This window comes from Hypomesus nipponensis, chromosome 17 (genome assembly GCF_054491055.1).
Source record: "Hypomesus nipponensis isolate SF chromosome 17, ASM5449105v1, whole genome shotgun sequence".
NCBI classification, from domain to species: domain Eukaryota; kingdom Metazoa; phylum Chordata; class Actinopteri; order Osmeriformes; family Osmeridae; genus Hypomesus; species Hypomesus nipponensis.
Genome location: NC_140377.1, coordinates 57,991 through 79,835, shown reverse-complemented (window position 1 = coordinate 79,835; position 21,845 = coordinate 57,991). Strand labels below are relative to the sequence as shown.

The following is a 21,845-nucleotide window of genomic DNA, read 5'->3' as shown; positions in this document are numbered from 1 at the left end:
GCAACAGGAACGCAAGTTATGTCCAAGCAAAAAGCAACCGGTGCACAGGTGCGACATCATACCAATAAGGGCCAGGTTTCCCAGATTCCCGGGTTTCTAGAACGCTCTTAGAACGTTCCTAAGAAGCTCTCAGCGTTAAGAGCTTCTTAACGAATCTGGGAAACCCAGCCAAGATGAGTAGTGGAATTGTGCTCCACTGGATCTAACAGTGTGCACACTATTATTTAAATCTGAGGATGTCTGTTATGGCAAGCCGTTTTATCATTTAACCACTGAATTCTTGATATTCAAAATTCGAAATGCATTTTGGATATCAAGAATTCAAATTTTGGATATCAAGAATTCATTGGTTAAATGATCAAACGGCTTGCTATAGTCTGTAGAGTTGATGTGAACGCAATCACCAACAATTTCTCATAACTTCATAAACACTTCAAACACAGAGTTTTCTTAAATGCGATTCCTTTGATCCTTGTGTTTTTTTAAGGAATCGCATTTGAGACAACTCAGGCCAATTTACGACTGCTATTTCAAGCTCGGAAAGTCTTCTTAAATTCAGAGCAAATCCCAGATGACAAAACTTTCATGAATGCCAAATGTTTTCCTAAATCCAATTCAGAAGAAATTCCTTCTTAAATTCTTCTTAACTGCGTCCGAGAATGAGGCCTAATGTTCTTATGCAGCATAACAGGACAAACGGATATTTCTAATACATGTTGACAGTTGTACAAGTAATAAGGATGGATAGGCAATGACTAAATAGTGAATTTTAATTAATTCACCATGAAGGAAATAATTACAATTTTGGAAATGTAGGGTCATAACGACCTAAAAATCTTAAAGGTCCCATGGCATGCTGTATTTGGATGCTTTTATATACGCCTTAGTGGTCCCCTAATACTGTATCTGAAGTCCATTTCCGAAATTCAGCCTTGGTGTAGATTTACAGCCACTACGAGCAGCCATGATGTCTCTCGAGGAAAAACCAATATTGCGCTAGCACAGTCATAGCTAATTTTCTCATTGGCGGGCCAAATTCTCTGGGCGGGCAAAACAGGGAAAGGGGAGGTTACCCTATGGCGACATAAGAAGAATATTTTGAAATTGGAGCGTTTGAGCTTTCATTTTCTCAAAGGCGGAGAAGAATACCCAAAGTTTGGTTTACACCTATCAAATTTTCTAGCCACTGGGGGACCAAAGGCAGGCTAGGAGAACTCATATTAATGTTAAATAACCTCCTAAAGTGAAATTTTCATGTCATGGGACTTTTATTGTCTGGACAGCTAAATTCATGTTTTAAACATGTTTATGGATGGAAAGGGATTTGTAGTGACATAAATGCAAATAGTATAACAAATTATGAAGACAAAACACCGTAATTCTAGGTATTCAAGAACACCTCTTCACACTACTGCTCTGTCACTCCCACAACCTGCTTTGGCAATTCTGTGACAAACTTACGTACTCAAAAAGTTAAACTGAAGTGGTATTATAACTATCAAATACCAAGTTTGTTTTCTGTTTACATGTCAATGACTTGAATTGCATATTTAAGATAGCAGTCTTTGTGTCTTGTCCTTATAAAACTTTCTGTGTGCTGTCTAACAAATACAGTTTTCAGTTACGAGTTTTGTACCATCCCTTCCACGAGTGATCTTGGCTATGATGGGGTGTGTTCATTTTGTTAATAATGCACTCCACGCATCGTACACAGAGACCCTCTGCCTCATCTTTCCCAACACGGATTAACTGAATACTGTAGCATATGTCTTCCTTATTCTTTCTTATAGTTTTATAAAACTGGCTGAAAAAAACTCTCCAAAAGATACAGGGACTTGGCTGAAAACAAATACTTTTTTATGAAAGAAACTTGGAGACTCCAAGAATTCATGTTTTTTTACAACCAGTTCCTCAAATATTGTTTTTGGTTTTAATGCCATTACTTCATAGTTTTCTATAAAACCTGAATAATAATACAGAATGATTATACAGTTGCAGTGCAAACTAAAGTCAACCCTAAGCAATACCTCCATCTCACCTTTAACACAGGTGGGTGGACTGTTGCTCCAGGAAAGGTCCCATTGGCAAGTGATGATGTCAGAGCCACTGATATCATACCCAGGCTGACACTGATATGTCAACACACTGCCCCTAACAGGAGACGTGTGGGAGGAGCTAATCCATCCAAATTCAATTTGAGGGAGAATGGGACAGGTGTCGTTGGGCTCAACTTCTGAAAATGAATAAAAATATGGATTCCAATTGTTGAAAGGCATTTTAACTTTTTTTAAAGGATAATGTCACAATTGAGGTGTTCAGTTGATCTGTTCATAACTTCAGTGCAGGATTATATGATTACAATAAACGACCAGAATAACATTTTACATAGTACATTTTACATGTTCAATAAATCGTAATAAGTGTTCAGAATGAATTGTCACCATTTCACCCCAGTGTCATTCATCCATTTTGGGATGTTTATATGGTATTTTATATGACTCCCTGTATCTTGTATCTCGTATATTTGTATACTTTGTATTTTCTATATTTAATTGTACTCTGAGTGCTGTTCTGTACCCTGCTGATGTTGCAAACTGCAATTTCCCCACTGGGGACAAATAAAGGATTATCTTATCTTATTTAGGTTTATGACAGTTGTCAGTGTTGCACGTATGTCCCTCTTCATTGCTAGTTCTACATGAACGAGAAGGTAATAAGAAGTGACGTCTTTGTCACGCTATAGCATTTAAATATACAAGTTCCAAAAACAAACTTTAGAATGGGTAAAATTGTTGCCTATAATTTTAAATATTGTATTTTATAACTGTTAAAGTATATTTTATAACTTAAAGTTGTGCATCTATGCCAAATTTATATATTTTTTACAATTATGCTAGCGCTCACTGTAAATTACCTGAGTCAGTTATTAGTTTTATGGTTTAGTTGGGTGTGCTCAAGCCTTCAGCGAGCACAACCATTGTTCTCTGTCATATATATTTATTATTATTATTTTCCCAACCCTAAGTATCCGTCAATATTTGGACTACATAGACAACGCCGGTGTCAAAAGGTTTGTTTTGGCAGCGATTGTATTGCTTCTATTGGGATTTACGTGACATTGCACGGTTTAGGCTTGAATTATATTTTTGTGGCAAAAAGTGCTATGTGTGCACCAAGGGACGTCAGTGCTATCCCAACGTCACAACGATGCATAGATACAACGTGTATCTACAACGTGCTAGTAAGACTGTTGCTCAGCAAGTATTATGGTGTACTAGCAGCATCCTACATTTAAGCAATTCAAGACTTAAATGTACAGTAAGTAATGTCACATTAAATTATGTATTTAAACTCAAGATTGTGTGGTGCATCGCTGTCTTCAATGCCACAGCCTAAATTTAATGTCAATCTTAACGTCAAACATTGTATCTCATTTTGGCTAATTTAATCCGTTTTACCTCATAATATGTTTCCATATAGTTGAAACGTAGGCCTATATCTACAAATGTGTGGACTCAGATATACATAACCCATCTGTAACCAACGCGAGCACACGCCGTACCCTCTGGTTAAATATTATAGTGGTTGATTTTGATTCAATTTGAACACTTCATTTGCATACATTTTAATTTTTTCATAAATAACCGTGGGTCACTGATTATAATATGGCCTGTTTTAAAATCTATTTTCCCTTTTGAAATCTTTTTCTACAAACATCAGCAGTGTCACCAACTGTTAATTTCTATTGTACATAACTGAGCCCAGAATGAGAATTGGTAGAACAGTGAAAATCTAAATCCTAAACGCAAGTGTCCTTAGCACTTATAATTGTGCCAGAACACAACACAACCACACCATCATTTAGACAGAGTGTGCTGCCTACATATGCACTTGAAACTGAATAGATTGTAATTTCAAAATGTACTAATTGCATCTTTTTTTTATTTATTAATAACTTACTTCTTAATAACTTCTTTGGCTTGGACATAGGAACCTTGAATTGTGAACTGAGCTCGTGTAGTTGAGATAGTTTGGGGCTATCTCGTTGTTTATGATCATTGATCAATGCACTTTTAGTAAAGCTCTCTCTTGGAAGTCGCTTTGAATAAATGTAAAGACTCCAGAGTAGGACGAAGGAAAGTTGATTAGGTAGTTGTGTAGCGGCAAAGCTCCTGTTACCCAGAATGCCCCGTGGCAAGCTGAAAAGTTAAAGGTTTAAGTTAGATAAGCATTGTTTGGAGTTTTGTAGTTGTGTTTGTTCTGTTTTGATATGTGTAATATGATGGTTTGTAGTTTGGATAATTTAAGTGTTTACCCTGAGTGCGAATGTTGTCCAGTTAGATGGCGATCTAACCTGTCTTATAAGACAAGCGTGCGGCAAGCAATATTCCTCTCCAATACATACAGCTAGCCGGCGCTACAGTCGTAAATATCTGGATACTGATAACAGCATCTGGATGCTGTATGTTGTGCACACGACTTGTTTTGAATGAACATGTTAAATCGTGATATCGTATCTTGGCTTTAAGGAATATTATTATTTTTAGAAAATGCTGTATTTTAACATGGAAGTTTAATTAACAAAAGTAGTATCTACTGGTTCTGGAACATGTCATAACATGGGTTTTTAATGTGAACCTACACAACGTACATATGTTTGTACAATTACAAATCGTTTTTCCCCCACAAATCTGGTTTATTCAGGATAATAGTACACATTTAAAATTAGAAATGCTGTTTTTTTACAGAGAAGTTCAATTAATAAAAGTAATATTTACCGGCAAAGAACAGCCTGTAATGTAATATCACAGATATATCTTGTAAATTTGGTACAGGAAAATTAAAATTATTTTCTGGTTAATTAATGTCAATACAAATTTAATTTAATGGGTTTAATCTGGTGTCCCAGCTGCCAGATTGTTCCTGTTTTGGGTTAGGGTTACACAGTTTTTTTTTTACAGTGTATGGATATATAACATTTTTATTCAGGTAAAAATAAAAACGTATTTAAATACGTACCACGGTAGTGTATAAGGAATCCTTGACTTAAAATAAACGTGGAATCGTCAGGGTCACTCTGGAACTGAATAGTAACTTCTGAGCCTCCTGAGACAACCTGAAAACGCTCTTTGGACCCCAGGTACTGACCGATCACATGGGACATGAGGTCATGTCCATCAAAAATGGTGAGGACATCTTTGTGACGAATATTTAAGCTTCAAGAAGCAGAAAGAAAACCAGAATCAGGAATTATATTAAGTATCCCTTACCTTTGCTATTGCAGAAATAGTCGACAGTCACAATAGCTGTTGTAAGAGGTGACTATGACACAATAATTTATTCTCAAGAAATGTGATTACACATTATGAAAACAAACCACCAATAACTGTAACTTCAGTGATTTTGTATTGATTCCTCAGTCTTTACCTGTGAGTAGTTGAATATAATCCAATATTGTTCCTCCCTTGCCAGCGCATTTTTAAACAAGTAGCATCATGTATAGTTATACAATAACTAGATATCTTGCAGGAATTAACAATCACTTAAACCAAGCTAGACTAAACTCACATCTGCACATCCAGTTCAATGCGCTTCTCCTCACTTCCATGGATCTGCCACACACAGTCGTGCCCCTTAGAATAACTCTGAGGCCAGTCGGGAGAAAGGACGGTGCCTGTGGGGTCAGTCAGCTCCCCCCCACATAGAGCTTAGACACAAACGAAAGAGAGAGACACAGGATATGACCATTTGGGGGAAATAGGAGATAATAGGGAGATGTAGATGGAAATGGAACAATTAAAGAAAAGAGAAAGAAATAGGCAAGAACGGAAACAGGGTAATACAGTATGAAACAGAACAGAAAAGGAGATAGTTACATAGAGTGAAGACATTCAGTCATTCAGCAACAGTATATTGCAGGGTGAATGATAGAAACCAGTGTTTCTCAGCTGGTCTAACCTCACGGCCCACATAATCTTAAATCATTCAATTACTGTGGATTACATTTCAGGTTTAGCTCTTACCTCTACACACAGGCTCACTCTCATTCCAGTGGGGGTCACTGGGGTCAACACACTCAATGATCCCAGAGCCCTGTTCCATGACAAATCCCGAAGAGCAGGAGAAGGTTACAGTTGTACCCAGCTGAAAGGTGATGTCACTGCTACTGAAATTTCCATGAGGCAAGTAGGGCTCATAACAGTGTTCACCGTCAAAAGCTGATGGAGAAGAGACACATATTTTAGTGCATTCTAGCAAAAACTAATCTGTTTATAGATTAACCAGATTGACTTGATGCTGTTGTTGATGGATGTTTTAGTGGGAGTGGGAAGTGACTTATGGAGGTATAAGGGAACCATCATGAGTTCTTTATGCTCACCTTCATAGCGCAGAGCCAGAAGCAGTGGTATGGCAGAGGAGTCAGCTGTGAGCTCCAGGTAGAGCATAGAGCCCTCACTCACAATCCCTCGCTCTGGAACATCATCCAGGTCTGAATCAAAGAGCAGAGGAGCTGTAGAGCTGTTGCCGCTGCGCACAATCAGCCTTACGGAAGGAGGGAGGGGGGGGGGTAAGAACAAGAAGCTTTTATCCAAAGGGAGGGGAGAATATACTATGGTTAACATTGCATAATGTATATGAATACAATAAATAATATATAAGTAATTTATATTGCATATGTAGAGGTTTATTGGAGTTGAGAGACAAGGTAATTTCTGAGTCAGGGGCTGGCTTAGGCCCTCAAGTTCCACTAAAGGAAATGTTAAATTACAAACATACACCGTTCAGCCATAATATTATTACCACTTTCCCAATATTGTGTAGATTGTGTAGTTGTCACAGGACAAATGATACTGGCAAAATGGACAGACATTTTTATTGTGCTGTCGCAATTTATCCAGAAGTCAGCACCGAGCAGTCATTTGACCCCAGTGAAGAGAAATAAAATTGTATCTTCGCACTCAATCGAATTCCAGGGCCCTGAGTTCCTGACTTTTTCTAGATACGTGTGTTTTATCACCCACTTTCCTCACCCCCCGGCCTGTGATACTGCGCCAGTCACAGTCCCCAGCCCTGTGGCTACTTCTGCTTAAACTGTCATTTACCAACTGACCCAAGTTGAACACTGGATTTTGGATATTCAACACCCATTGACACTTCCCTGATGTATGACTATGTTCTGCACCTCTCTTTCAGCAACCATCTCTGAAGGAGGGGATTCCTCACTGAATTTCTCCTCCCAAGGTTTCTTCAATTTTTTCTCCTATAGTGAGTTTTTCCTTGTCTTCCTTGAGGGTTTAGGGTGGGTGAGGGGTAGGTCTATGGGCATATATGAAGCCCTCTGACATTGCTTGTAAAAAAGACTATACTTTTTTTTTTTTAAAATATTTGAGCAATAAAGCCAAAGGGGGAGCTGTGTCATATTCATCTGCGTAATGTTATTCATTGTTTCTTTGTTGCACCTTTAAATGTATTTATAAAAAAGTACTCTTGAGTGTTGCCGTGGTTTGTAAGTATTCGTCATTGCATCAAATTTCACAAACAATGTAGCTAGGCTAATTAATTCGTTAATTAGCAAATGTTGCTATTAAAATGTAATCTAATCCAATTCTACTATGGCCTTACCAATAGGAAAGTTTAATGGGAAAAAAATGTAATTTAGCTATGGAAAATCTGACAGATTTATATCTCACGAAGGAAGTTTCTCTATAATTGGTTAGCACATTCCTTTAAAGACAGGACTGCCATTTGACAGTGTCATTGTGGTAGCAGTAAAGAGCACTAGAAAGATACCACCGCTAGTAATAAATTACTTTATGACAATAACATACTAATAACAATACAAGTAATATTAAAGCTTACTTATCGTCATCTTCATCCAGTGCAACCCTTTCAAAGTGGAGATGAAGTCTATGTCCCTCCCGGGCCTCTAGTAACCAGTGGCAGCTCAGATTATTTCCGTTACTGTGGTTATTTGCAGATGGGTGAGGTGGTGAGAAAATTCGTCCCATGGTTGCATTTCGAATCCACCCTCCACATGAAACAGCTAGAAAAGAGGAGAAAGAAGTTAAATCTAGCTACAAGAATCATGAGATTTTGGACACATCTGTGAAATATATGTTTTTCTTTCAATTCTTTCTTACTGCTATCTGTATATGTCTGCTTGATTAAGTACTGTGACATTCCCAAATACTTCTACATAGTACGCACAGCAGCCACTGGGTCACTGCATACATTTGATCTCTATGGGCATTCAATGTGAGTGCCGGCAGGTACAAGCAGGACACAGTTTTTGATGTTTGAAGTTGCTAAATCCATTTGTTTCCAATTAGATTCTGCGATAAGACAATAAATTATTTTTATTTTATGGGAAAATTACTCAGGATTCCTTTAAAAACATGTTGGAACTTGACTGAAAAAGAAGCCACTATAATATTACTTCTAATTAACAATAACGATTTTTAAAGGAGCACTACTGACCCACACACTGTGGCTCAGGAAAACTCCAATGCGGACGTGTCGTGTTGAGGCAGGTGGCTACCTCGTGACCCCTGACCTGAAACCCTGGATCACAATGGAAGTGGGCCTGACCTCCCGGATGAATGTCTGTTACTGTTACACCCCCTCCCCCAGGAGAGAGAGGGAACGTGCATGAAAGGAGGAAGGCTGGAATATGTGGAGAGTCAGAAATGTATTGACAGAAGATGGAAAGAGACAGGAACAAAAATGTATTTATTGTTTGACACATATAACCCCTCGTACATAGCATTTTTGTTTAATAATTGTAATTTGGGATGATTACCTTGATACTGGAGGCTGAAAATGCCATGATTGGTCTGCAGCAGGCTACGGTAGTGAATCTGCACCTTATTTGTTGAGCTGCGAATTACTTGACCCTCATTGATCAACGTTTCATTGGCTAAAACCTCAGGTCCCAATTCTCCATATCCAAAAATGGTCAGTGACTCCTTCTTTGAAAGGCTGACCTTCTTCACCTGTGTAATGGAGATCAAAATGTATCATATTTTAGCTTCCATTTTAATTTTCTTTTTTTCCAATCTTCATTTAATGATTTATTTCATCTGTAAACAGACACTAATCCTACCAAATTAGTGTTACCTAGCTACCAGCATGGTACACCATTGTTCTCTAACATATACTGTATATTATTAGTATTCTTGCTACCAGCAAGGCATAGTATTGTTATGTCACATATATATTTTAGTTATTATTATTAAACCCACCCTAACTCCTAAGGAGATTTTGCAATACGTAGACACAAAAGGTGTCAACATTTGTGTTTCTGTTAACCTCAGTCCACAGCTGGAGACTACGGATAGCTGGGTCAGCCACAAGAACACTTCACAATTCCCCCTCTCTAGTATATGTAATATTATGCAAATTCACCCCTTCTATCCCCTAAAAAATAATATTTGGATCACCATCTGTACCCAATAAAATGTACGACTACAATTAACCTCAAAATCACGTGGAAGAAGAAAAACCCTGCATATACCTTACTAAACTAAATATATTTTTAATTCCAACTGATTGGTGTTAGTGTCTTTGAAGGATTACACAAAATAAGCGAGGCTGCTAAATAGTTAACAACATACTGTTATGACAATGGCCTTCTCATACCTGCAACTCCACTCCATACCCTGGATATACAGTGATGCTGTAGATGCACTCAAGGGGGGAAAATGGGAATGGTGACGTGGATTCTGGAGACTCCACAATTCCTTCCATGCCCGAGAGACTGGCATTGCACTGCACTAAAGAGGGAGAAAAAAGTAAGTAACCATGTGTCTCTCCATGAAAGGATACAATAATAGCAGAGTGCAGACTGTCGGCTTTAATTATAAAGTATTTTACAGTTACAATTTAGATCAAATGTCCATGATCTGCACCATAATCTCATTGTCGCTCAATCAAGATGACAAAATGTGAGGCATGTCCAATGACTGTCAGTCATGTAAGTGTGTGTAATGTTTTGCAGGTTTGGGGTAAGGTTTTGTGGTTTGTGTATAGAGTTTCGAGTTCTTTGGAAAACCTATATTAAACAAATGTCTTAAACAATTTGCAGGGCAGGCAAGTGGGGAGAGGATTGTGAAGTGGTAATGGCGATGTTGGGTGTGGAGGGCAGAGGAGGATGGGCTCCTGCTGTCCTCCTTAGGGCAGGATCTCTGACATCAATTCAATGTACTTTGTTTTTCATGCTAATCTGTGACATTATGTCACAGACATAGCTGACAGTAACAAGCTACTTTAGCCAACGCTAAAGTAGGTTTGTTGTTGGTTTGTTGTAACTGTCTTAAAATTACTGTACTCGCTGTAAAATACATTATTGTTGCTTGCTTTTTCCACAGGTACACTCTTGCACTTTTGAGGTTCTTGCTGTATAATTGTAACTTGTCTAACTACATGCTCTTATTGTTCTTCCCTTTGGGACTTATTTGGTTTCACAATGTATGCTTCATGTTTGGCTACCGCAATGTTTGGGGCTGTCTCGTTGTTATGATCAGTGACCTATACACTTTTGTAAAACTCTCTCTTGGAAGTCGCTTTGGATAAAAGCGTCTGCTAAAAGCATAAATGTAAATGCAACAGGTCGGTTTTTGTAGCAGCCCGAAGGAATTGTAAAGCTAACAGCAAAAATTGATATAGATATGAAGGAGGGTGTGTTGCTATTGCTAACGAGGCAATTAACGGCAATGTGAGCGAGTGGGTCACAGAGAGGCATGGATGCAGGGTTAGGGTTAAAAAGTGGGATGGGGATGAACATCTTGTGGATTGTTTATTGAGATTCAAATGATTTTGTTGAGATAAATAAGATCCAAAGACAACCAGCCTTTTAATTTTCACTTGCTCTGGGGGACTGGATGGAACAACAGACCCGCACAGCAGGTAAATTAATCTGTAAAGTGAGTGGTACCCTCCCACAGGCAGAATAACTCTTATCACACTTCATGTTTGCTTTAATTTGAAAAATTCCAGATTTTCTAGCTTTTTAATCAGTGTTGTGTAAAATTTGCACTGTTACATACTGAGTGCTGCCCTAACCCTAACACCCTTGGTTGGACTGACAGGCTTCTACTGACACATTACACACACACAAAGTTTATTCCCATCCAGATTCCACAGTGATTAAATATTTATATCTCTCTCATTCACCGGCCCATTTTTATATCCATAACGCCGTGGCTACACCAAGCGCGGAAATTCGGCCTTGCGGAATTTCTAATCCATTGTAAACAATGAGTGGCTACACCAGACGCGGAAACGGAATGTACACCCTGACAATTTCCAAGGGGAAATTGAGAAATAGACTGGCTTATATTTTTTTTATTTTCTGCAAGGTTTGAGTGGCCCTTTTTACATAGTCTGGCAACACATTTATGAAATGCAATGAAAATTATTATATATATTTTGCTGTAAATAATGAAGGAAGTAATAAATCTGATTATTTCCCAAACCTTCCAGCTGTTTCCATGGATATTTAACGTTTTCTAACGATTTTAACGTTGCTTTTCTATTTGAAAATACGGTTAAATAAAAGATCCGCTCCGTGAACGTTCTATTTCCACACGGCAGAATTTCTGCGGTTGGTGTAGCTGTAGAGTAACACCTAACATTTACCTGGTATGTGCACAGTAGTTATTGTTGTTGTGGTGATCAAAGTGGTAGTAGTCTCTTCCTCTGTAAGTGGCAGGCTGCTCCTGGCTCCTGACAGGCTGGTCGACCCCAAAGCTGTAGTGAGCACCCCTGGTGACATCGCTGTGGATGCAGCCTCAGTCTGCCCAATGGCAGGGACTGCTTGAGTGGGGTTGGTGGTTGTGTCTGCCAAAAAGTGAGAAGTATGCATAAACACTTACAAGTCATACTAGCAAAGCCTGGTTGATAGTCTTCAACCTATAACAAAAAAATAAGGTTTGGAGTATTCAGATGGAACAATATTTGTAGGTTTAGCTCACAGGGTACAGGATGGTACCATGAGGCCCTAATCCAGACTACTGCATTAGGGCCTCATTTCTGCATGTCTTCTCTCTGTTCCCTACTTTCCGTATCTATGTTCAATTATGCTGAAAATACATATTTTAAAAAATACATACTTTTCACTTGACAGACTGTCAATTTAATTTTAAAGATACATTTCAAAAACTCGTACATACCCTAATGCCCCAGTAATTACTGTTAAGCTGTTACCTGTGTCCATAAGGGCATGTCCTAGGTACTCCTTCCTCAGTAGAGCTGCATGTATCAAGTCACCCAGAGCATGAGGACCAGGGGAGGGTGTGGGAGGAGCCTCAGGCTCCACAGTCCCCAAGCTCACACCTAGACATAAAGACAGAAATATATTAGTATCAAACATAAAACATACTTACGTCTATGCACTCACACACAAAGTCCAGTTGTTATTACCTGATATTAGATGAATAACTGTTGACAGTGTCACAGCAAACAGTGTGGACATCATGGCAAAGTCTGAGGAGAAGAAGAGGTAATAAAGCAACACATTTGCTTTCCTGAAAAACACTGAATTTTAAGAGGATTTATAGATTTTCTAGGTGGATAATGTGAAAGAAAATGCCATCTGTGAAGGAAACTGAAATGTAATTCTGACCATGATGTGTTCATAGTATGTGTAATTTTAGGTGGGACGCAGCATTTATTTTACATTGCAGGATTTAACATCCTTTTCAATAAACATTTATTTTACTTAAATCAAAAAATATTATTTCACATAATCTGTTGAGGATGATGAAAAGGATGGAGCTACAGGGGTCAGCTGTCCTTAAAAAATCCTACTCACAACTTCAAACATCTAAAACAACATTCTTTCAGCAGAAGTGGATAGTTGACTGCTTCAGTTGTGGTAAGATCTTACTGATAAAGGGGTGGTTGACTGGGTTTTGGGGGTATTTCACACTGTTCCTTAAGGTCTCCGAATAGGGAATGTAACATTGGTTGGGCTGAAAATGGCCCGGGTGCTGTTCTATGCCCCCTGATACATCCAGTGAAATGTGAAAAAAAAACTATGTGTAATGGTATGCTCATGAATATATAGATGAGCTGCGTGCTGATTGGTTTACAACGAGAGAAGCTGCGGATCAAAGACGCAACACGGCCACAGGACTAACCCTTGAAATAAAAACGTACAAATAAATCTATTGTGTCTACACAACACTGGTTTCAACAGATTGACTAGATATCATTTCAAATGATTACGTTAGTTGTTTCCACTTCTGTTGTTGTAGCAAAGGTGAGTAACTTTAGCACTACAGCTTAGCAAACAAACTATCGTGATCCAACTCAGCTTCAGTTAGCTCTAGCTATCTTGCTGAAAAAGCGATCTGGACAAACATGCATTTACAATTGTATATTTACATGACAAAACGGATTATTTATTTGAAAAAAAAAACAGGGCGTAAGGGTTGTCGTAAGGGTTGTCGTAAGGGTTGAAGCTAAGTTAATCAATTGTCCCTTTAGCCCATTAACATTAGCGAGCTGATTGAGAATCATAAGATCAAGATTGAGATCATGTGGTTAATTTAAATCAGGCTAAACTTATCAGTGAAATTGCTAACGTCCTACCTCAAAAGGCAGGAAAGGTCGATCACCAAAACCGTGATTTTCTAACGGTATGATGGCGGAAAAGACGAAAGAGAGAGCGGTGATATTCTCGCCATCCGAGCAAACTATTATAATGAGTCTCTAGAAAGACTAAAAGCATATTATCATGGCTAAGTCAAACACCGCCACTGCTGCAAGAGCAAAACAGGCAGCTTGGCAAAAAATTGCCGATGAGGTATATGCGTACGTTTTGGGAAAATGTAAAAGCTCATCTTAAGTGCCTCATTACCCCAATCAATCAGATCACATTTCTTTAAATGTGCCTGCTGGCAGTAGGCTTAATGGAAATTAATCATCGAATGAGATCTTGCTAGCGAAAATAATGATCTAAAAAAACAGTGTAAAAAAACAGGAACATTCTGGCAGCGGGCACGCCAGATTACACCCATTAAATTACGGTAAAAAAATGTTTGTTTTTTCATTAACATTCATTAACCATAAAACCATAAAATTGTCATTTTCCAGAACCAAATGTACGAGATATATCTGTAATATCACATTACAAGCTGTTCTTTGCCGTTAAATATGACTTTTAATGATATAACTTCTCTGTAAAAAAAACATCATTTTCAATAAATAAAAATAATGAATAAAGCCTAATTAAGTTATAATGATTTAACATGTTAATTCAAAGCAACTTGTGTGCACAACACACAGCATTCAGATGCTGTAATCAGAATCCAAATACTACAGACAGCACTGGCGCTTCAGATTATACCTGTAGCGCCGGCTAGCTGTACAAAAAGGAAAAGATTATATCTCGTTGCACTTAATTCCAAAGACAGGTTAGATCGGCATCTAACTGGACAACATTCACACTCAGGGTGAACACTTAATGTATCCAAACTACAGACCATCACATTACACATTTCAAAACAGAACGAACACAACTGCAAAACTCCAAAACAAAGTTTAAACCTTTAACTTTAGCTTTTCAGCTTGCCGTGGTGCATTCTGGGTAACAGGAGCGTTGCCGCTACGCAACTATCTAATCAACTTTCCTTCGTCCTACTCTGGCGTCTTCACATTAACTCATTTAGCAGACGCTTTTATCAAAAGCGACTTCCAAGAGAGAACTTTACTGTAAGTGCATTGGTCAATGATCATAAACAGCGAGATAGCCCCAAAAAGGCATTTGCAGGCTTTTGTAGTCTTTGATATTGATTGGTGCATGCTGGGATTGCATGACGTCAACTACATGAGCTCAGTTCACAATTTAAGGTTCCTATGTGTAAACCAAAAATTATGTTATTAAGTTATTTGTCCGTGGGATGAAAGTAAATATCTGCAAAATAACTGTTAAAATAGCTAGTTTTGATAAAGTGAAGTTATGTGTTTTAACAGAACATTTTCGTGAACATTCTATTAGTATTTGTAAAAAAAAATGAAATTTTATTGTATTTTTAAGTAACAACATTTGGCTGTAATTCTTATGTAAAATGATAAATTTAGAGTTTGCCATTGTCAGAAATACAGAAAAAAACAAGTATAATTTACAGAAAAAGTGCGGTAATTATTTTTATTTTTTTTACAATCTTGTTGCTTGCTTTCCTCCAGATACACTTTAGCACTTTCGAGGATCATGTTGTTTAATTGTAATTTGTTTAACTAGGCCTACATGCTCTTCTGCTTCTACCCATTGGCACTTATTTGTTTTTCACAATGTATGTTTCATGTTTTGGATACCCGCATTTGGGGCTAGCATGTTGTTTATGATCATTGACCTATGCACTTTTTGTAAAGCACTTTCTTGCAAATTGCTTTTGATTAAAGTGTCTGCTAAATGAATAAATGTAAATTTACATATTTATACCATATTACTGTATAGTTATGTAATCAACTAAATATTCCACACTGTCCGAAAGTTATTGAGTGTAAGTAAGTAAGTAAGTAAGACTTTATTTATATAGCACATTTCATACAAGAATTGTAGCTCAAGGTGCTTTACACAAAATCAATAAAAACAATAATATAAGTGATAAAAGTAATAATTAAAATAGCAACAATAGTATAACTAATAAAAGTAGTAAAACCCTTCTGAGATAAAATGATAGAAGTGACAAATCAAATAATATTGTGTTGGTTGATACTGATGAGTCAGACTGCAGGATGCAGGGGTGTAGTTATGGCTACATACTTGAGCCCATTCATATTTTGGCATTTGGTTTAGAATATGTGCGGAATTGTAAAAATAAATAAATAAAACATTTGGGTAGAAGAAAATTTGATCAATCCAATTCAGGTTGTAAGGTTGCAAAATGTTCTCGCTACAGTAGGCCTATAGACTATAACTTTGTTCCAATGCTTTTCATAAGTTATACACCTACTTATGTCAATAACTTATGAGTTGTAGGTCTATGTTTGATTTAAATGTGGACTGAAAGGAGAATAGAACCAAGCTCACTTCATTGCTGAAGAACTCAATTTCACTCAACAATTTTTTATAATGGCATGACAATCCCTTGATCTTGTATCGTACCATCTTAGACGAGGAAAGTAGCATTCTCGAAATGCTTAAGGCTTAACTACAGTTCATAGAATAACATGGGACTCTTCCTAAACAGAATAATTGTTGAATCATTCAAATTACTTTTCAAGGCCTTCCGAGGCCTACAATAGACCTAGATACATTTTGTGATGTTACACCGACTTACAAGTTATGGCAATCATGGAGCTCGTTCGGACATACCTTACCTGTCAAAAACATGAAAAATGCAGCTTGTCTAAATGTATGACGCAACAGCGACATAGTCTACAGCCCCACATGGGTCCTGCGTTCCCCTCCGTACCTTGACAATATCTATCAAATCAACACATTACGCTTGTCATTTCCCTCGTACATATTTCCATGTCGATGGCCATCGACCAAAACATTTGGCTAGCGTAATTTGAAAGCTATACACTCCCATCTGTTATCACATGTATTGCAGAACAAAAATAACGTTTCATAGAGAATAGTGGAATTCGGTTTAGCCAACGGATATTCACGTTAATATAAACGCATATAAAGAATGCCTCTTTTGATTCCAAAACATATTTAGAGCCAACGTTTTCTCGGTCGTAAATATGACGGTAGGCTGCCATCAAAAATACCAGTAGGCTACCGATGCTGCTAGCGAAAATTATGACAGTTCTTCTCATCCCGGCCCTATTGTGTAGAATTGTCTCGGCAAACGCGTGCAATGTGTTTTAAAGATCCACATTCCCACTGAAATTAATGCATATCCAACCAATATTGTAAAAAGGTATCCTACCCCACTGTCTTCTTCCTACGATATACTTCTCGTTTGCCTCTGATTCTTCGCTAGGCCACCAAGGTGGTAGAACGCATAGAGCTTGCAGGTTTTATCTTTTAGGTTTGACGCGTTGGCTATCGATGGGATGTGAGGGCATTTGTGCATGGAGTCACGCTTATCAGCTGCGCCGTATAGTGGTTGTTTCAGTTATAGCACACACCACCTCAACGCAGTTGAACCATTAGCCCGTCTGTCTACCATTAAGGGCTGAAATTTGTTTCCTTGGTGGTTTGGTGCTCGGGACGTAAGTGTTATTGAAGCGCGTTGGAAAATCTTACATTTTAAATGTAATACAGAAATGTTCACAATAATATCCGTGTTATTTCCCACTTCGGTATTTTCCGTATAGAGTCTGGAATCATCGGTGATATGCGGGAACGTAGAATGCGGAACATTATGTAGCATAATAGAGAATTGCAGCTGTGTAACCAGGAACAGGGTGAAATACAGAAAATAAATCAGCCGTGGTAAGTCAAACTGATGATGATGATAAGACAAGTTTAGCGCCATATTTAAAACATATAATACTGTAATTTTAACAAATGTTCACTGATAAGCCTATTAATGTTTAATCTCAGTCGAATGGCCATTTTAAAGTGCTAAGATTAACAACTTGTTTATATATTGGTTTGCAATGGTTCAGACCTAGGTGGGAAACATCAAACTATGTTTGCAAGATGCTAACATAGACAAATTAAATCTTATTTTAGTCTGTGAGACAACAATAATTTATTTCTGAAATATAAATTAAATCATTGTAATAATATAGATTTATTATGCACTCATTTGAATTCTGACCAAAATCTAATATTGAAACATACAGCTGGACCATAGTTCAGTCTGTCAATTAATAAAACAGCCTTTAGGCAAACTACCATGTGCAGGTTACAGTGAAATTATATGGGGAAACCCACGTTACAGAAGATGTTAAATGAGTAGGCTAAAGGGTATATATATATATATATCCTTCTACTGTATATACATTTAACTAAAGTCGAGATGATTTGCCTTGTCTCAAGCTCTATTTTTCCACTAGTTTGTCCCACACTGTTCAATTGTTCATAACTCGAACACAAATGTATTGCATACTGTGTGAGGGCTGTGGAATTATTATTATTATCATTACCACTTTCCCTTCTTTCATTCATTATTTTTCAGTCCATCTCACTTTTAGTTATTGCATCATTTCAGAACACTTCCTGCCCAGGATGCATTGGTCAATGGACTTGCTCCCCCTCACTCCATATTTGGAATCAGGGGTCCGACCTCTGAATGGGCTCCTGTGGACTCTTCTCCTTCTCTTCCTATGGTACTGTTACCGGGTTGGCTCTGACCTTCCACCCTCAGGCCGAGCACACACAGGAAAGCTCAAGTCCAGTTCAATGCGATCAATTTTATCCCGTACAGGTAATGCAAGAGCAGAGAACATTGCAGTGTCCAAAGTGTTGTCCAGTGAACAGGGCACTCCATGCATTGCATTGGAGACAGGAGATGAAGAACAAGGGCAGGGTTACCTCACACCAGTTATAAGCCAAGTCTTGTTTCCAGCTCAGACCTCTTCAAGTGGTAGAAAGTTGTATGCAGCACTGCAAGAGTATGCTAAGCGCTATAGCTGGGCTGGGATGGGTCGCATCCACAAGGGCCTCCGTGAGCAGGTAGGTTTTATGTCTATTTATATATTTCAATATTGCCTCATATGCACCTTATATGCATGTTGTCATGTTGAAATAATATTTTTGGAAAAGTATCAGACTGTAAGGACAGTCCATTACATAAATAATATAATCTCTTTATGCTGTTGCCGATATATTGTGGCAACCTGAGGGTGTAGGCAAAAAACTAAGCAACAATGGCTTTAGTATGGCCTCAGAATGTATTAATTAGAAATTTAGCAAGTAACATTAGCATGGTAGAAACATTGCAACTGGTATAATGCTCGGTAACTTAGCCCGGCAGCTAACAAAGCTGGCTAGCTATTGTTTCGGAAAAATAACACTGTGGATTGTTGAAAATATTTGGAAAGGTTCAAAAAGGGGCCAGCTCACTCACTCAAGGGAGTCAACCATCATGGTATACCTTGATTTAATCAGCGGTGACAACATTCAACAATTAATGAGTTGCACAGCTGATAAATGTTAGGACATTTCTTCCCGTTTAATACATAAAACATTTCTTTCTATCAGGTCAGGTCAAAAGACCGCTCCGCTATCCAGAGGCCTCATCTTTTCTTCCTTCCAGATGTCCCAAGCATCCCCTACTTTCCGCGTGATGCCCATCGCCATGACATTGAAATACTGGAGGCCAACTACCCTGTTATCCTGGCAGAGTTCCAAGCTATCTACCAACGAGGAATTGACCCAAAGCTTGGTTGGACTTGTTTTGGACCAAAGGTAAAAACAAACTACAACTTCCATATACAATTTCATTTTTTGATTCCCAAAAATGTAATAATTTATTTAGTCATTTTCTTTCTTTATTCATTTTGAAAACTAGCCAATTATTGCAGAGCACTCTTTTTCAGGGCCAGGCAGCATTTCTCCTTTACAATGCAGGTGTGTGTATGACCGCCAACTGCCGCTCCAGCCCTTCCACCTACCGCACTCTCCTCTCACTTCGCACCTTCATAAGCAGCAATTCTTTGGGGGCTGCTGGATTCTGGCTTTTAGGACCTGGGGCTACATTGAGTGGATCATATGGCCCCACCAACACCCGTCTACGCTGTCATTTAGGTGGGGGTCTGGTTCATTGATCCATACAGGAAGATAATCATATTTGGGTTTATTGCTTACTCAATTCATGTTTTCACAGCCCTCAGCAGACTATCAGATTCTGATGTGAGAACTTGATCTTGACATCAAGTCTATAAAATCATAAAATCAATAAAAGGATAGAATCAGCATGATTAACCGTACTGTACCTAAATATATATTATTTATTTATGATACAGAGTAAGATTTGGGGGAGTACTTTGTACTTGGGCTGCAGTTCTTATTTTTTATTGACTTTGCTAGCTATCCATTAACTCCCAAAATATATTAATAACATCTTGCAACTATAATTGTTCCTGCATATTATTATGAATTACCCTGTTATGACTAAAATATAAAATTTTAATTCTGGAAAAATGTACTTATCAAAATCTTTTCTCCAGCCAATAATTTAAAAAAAAGATTAACGGTTAATGCCATCTTGTTCTTACATGTATTGATCCTATTAGGTTTACAAACCCCACCTCAGTGTGAGCTGGTAGTGGGCGGTGAGCCTCAGTGCTGGTCAGAGGGACACTGCCTCCTGGTAGATGACTCTTTCCTTCACACTGTTTCCCACAATGGTAAGTGAGCTACACCGCCTACTAAATTCACATTTTCATCCGAGTCTTTGAATGGTGTTTTAAATGCTTCACAGAAAGACGGCATGTCATTCCAATAATATGTTTTCTGAAATACTAGAGAATATTAGCCAAATTTACAAGGCTCACTGGGTAGTGCTGTAGATCAAATTGCAACTTAAGAAATTATTTTACGTTCTTGCTTTTCATGAAGGGGTGGCAGAGGATGGACCACGGGTCATTTTCAGCGTCGACTTCTGGCACCCAAATGTGGCTGCAGCAGAGAGACAAGCCTTGGACTATATTTTCTGCCCTGAACAATGAACATCAGTGGCCATGTTTTTCTTGTTTTTCTTGAAAAAAAGGCAGCTGAGCTTCCTCTTCGACTGGAGGATTGTGATTTTCATTCTGAAACTCAACATCTTTTCAGTGGAAATATCACTGTGTTAAAAGTGAATCCCATGGGAGAAAAGATACATTATTAAATCTATTCTATTCTAATCATTGAAAATTCAAATAATCAAAAATCAACTGTTTTACACATTTGAACTATGAATTGTAAGAAAACAGACATATTTGGTTGAACACATGTTGTGGCTGCTGACTGACGTGTTTTCGTATAAAATCTACCATGCATGTGCAGTGTATGCATGTGCTATTGTAATCTGTGCTGTAAAAATTTGTATAAAGATGGTGCCTGCTCAACATATATAGGGAAAGTATTTTCACCCCATAAATAGCCATACAATAATGTTTCGATCAAATACAGTCTAACAACATTTACTGTGAGTTATCAATAAGTTCAATGTGTAAAAATGTATGACCCACATATGTATTTTTCTTATTTCTATGACTTTCTAATCATTGGTTTCTCTATTGTGCCTAATGTTTTTTTTACATTGTGACCTCTTTTTGGCATATACTGGATAATGTTTTTTTAAATTGTTTTTTAAAATTAGTATTATGGTAGAGAATATGCACATGAGGTATAGTTTTAAGCACAGTACCTATGCTATTGCATGCACTGTTATGCAATGGGTGAATTCACTGTTAATGTAACCCAAAAAAATGCATCCAAATATGCGAATGACTTAAAGTTTCAAAAATGATCTCAAATGTCTAACCAAGGATTGGGAAAAAAAGGTAGGAAAAAAACTTCACCTCCTCCTCCTTTAACTATAAGTATACTAAAAATGGATAGTACACCTTTAGTTTACTTTTGATATACTTTTAAGAAATGTACTTGTGTCACTTTTGGTATACTTTTATGAAGTATGCTTAGAAACAGAAAATGGTATACATTTCTTCTGGAGTAGGATGTACATTTTGTTTTACTGTACAACAAAAACAGTCAAAAAACTTTTAAAGTATATTACAAGTTACATTTTTTTCATCCACCTTGTATATTCTAATTATTCATGTCTAGCTGTAACCTTAATTACAGCCAAAAAATGTTATACTATACTAATAATTATCAATTGGGCTATTAATGGTAAAAACGAAAAAGCTACTTGAGAAACAAGCAAACAGAAGGGTTGCATTATGCATTTGAAGGTTATACTGTCAAACTGACTGAAGAACTAAATAAA

At 37.7% G+C, this 21,845-nt stretch overlaps 2 protein-coding genes across 2 annotated transcripts in view; one reads left to right on the top strand and one right to left on the bottom strand.

Moving 5' to 3' along the window:
* The window catches only part of sez6l2 (seizure related 6 homolog (mouse)-like 2), a 23,188-nt gene extending 6,182 nt beyond the window's left edge, over positions 1–17,006 (bottom strand). Inside the window, exons 1-13 of the mRNA XM_084678267.1 lie at positions 16,887–17,006; positions 12,421–12,483; positions 12,205–12,333; positions 11,638–11,838; positions 9,640–9,773; positions 8,801–8,993; positions 8,479–8,664; positions 7,861–8,044; positions 6,380–6,543; positions 6,024–6,218; positions 5,569–5,707; positions 5,020–5,216; positions 2,039–2,233 (exon numbers count right to left, since the gene is read on the bottom strand). Coding sequence (XP_084534393.1) covers positions 2,039–2,233; positions 5,020–5,216; positions 5,569–5,707; positions 6,024–6,218; positions 6,380–6,543; positions 7,861–8,044; positions 8,479–8,664; positions 8,801–8,993; positions 9,640–9,773; positions 11,638–11,838; positions 12,205–12,333; positions 12,421–12,475 — 1,972 coding nt within the window. The 5' untranslated portion in view covers positions 12,476–12,483; positions 16,887–17,006. The remainder of the gene's footprint in view (positions 1–2,038; positions 2,234–5,019; positions 5,217–5,568; positions 5,708–6,023; positions 6,219–6,379; positions 6,544–7,860; positions 8,045–8,478; positions 8,665–8,800; positions 8,994–9,639; positions 9,774–11,637; positions 11,839–12,204; positions 12,334–12,420; positions 12,484–16,886) is intronic.
* asphd1 (aspartate beta-hydroxylase domain containing 1) lies at positions 16,999–21,845 on the top strand. Its single transcript, XM_084678268.1, has 7 exons — positions 16,999–17,172; positions 17,278–17,395; positions 18,120–18,583; positions 19,112–19,318; positions 19,450–19,657; positions 20,146–20,259; positions 20,471–21,845. Exons 3-7 carry the CDS (start codon positions 18,137–18,139, stop codon positions 20,578–20,580), a joined length of 1,086 nt encoding a protein of 361 aa, XP_084534394.1. The 5' UTR covers positions 16,999–17,172; positions 17,278–17,395; positions 18,120–18,136; the 3' UTR covers positions 20,581–21,845.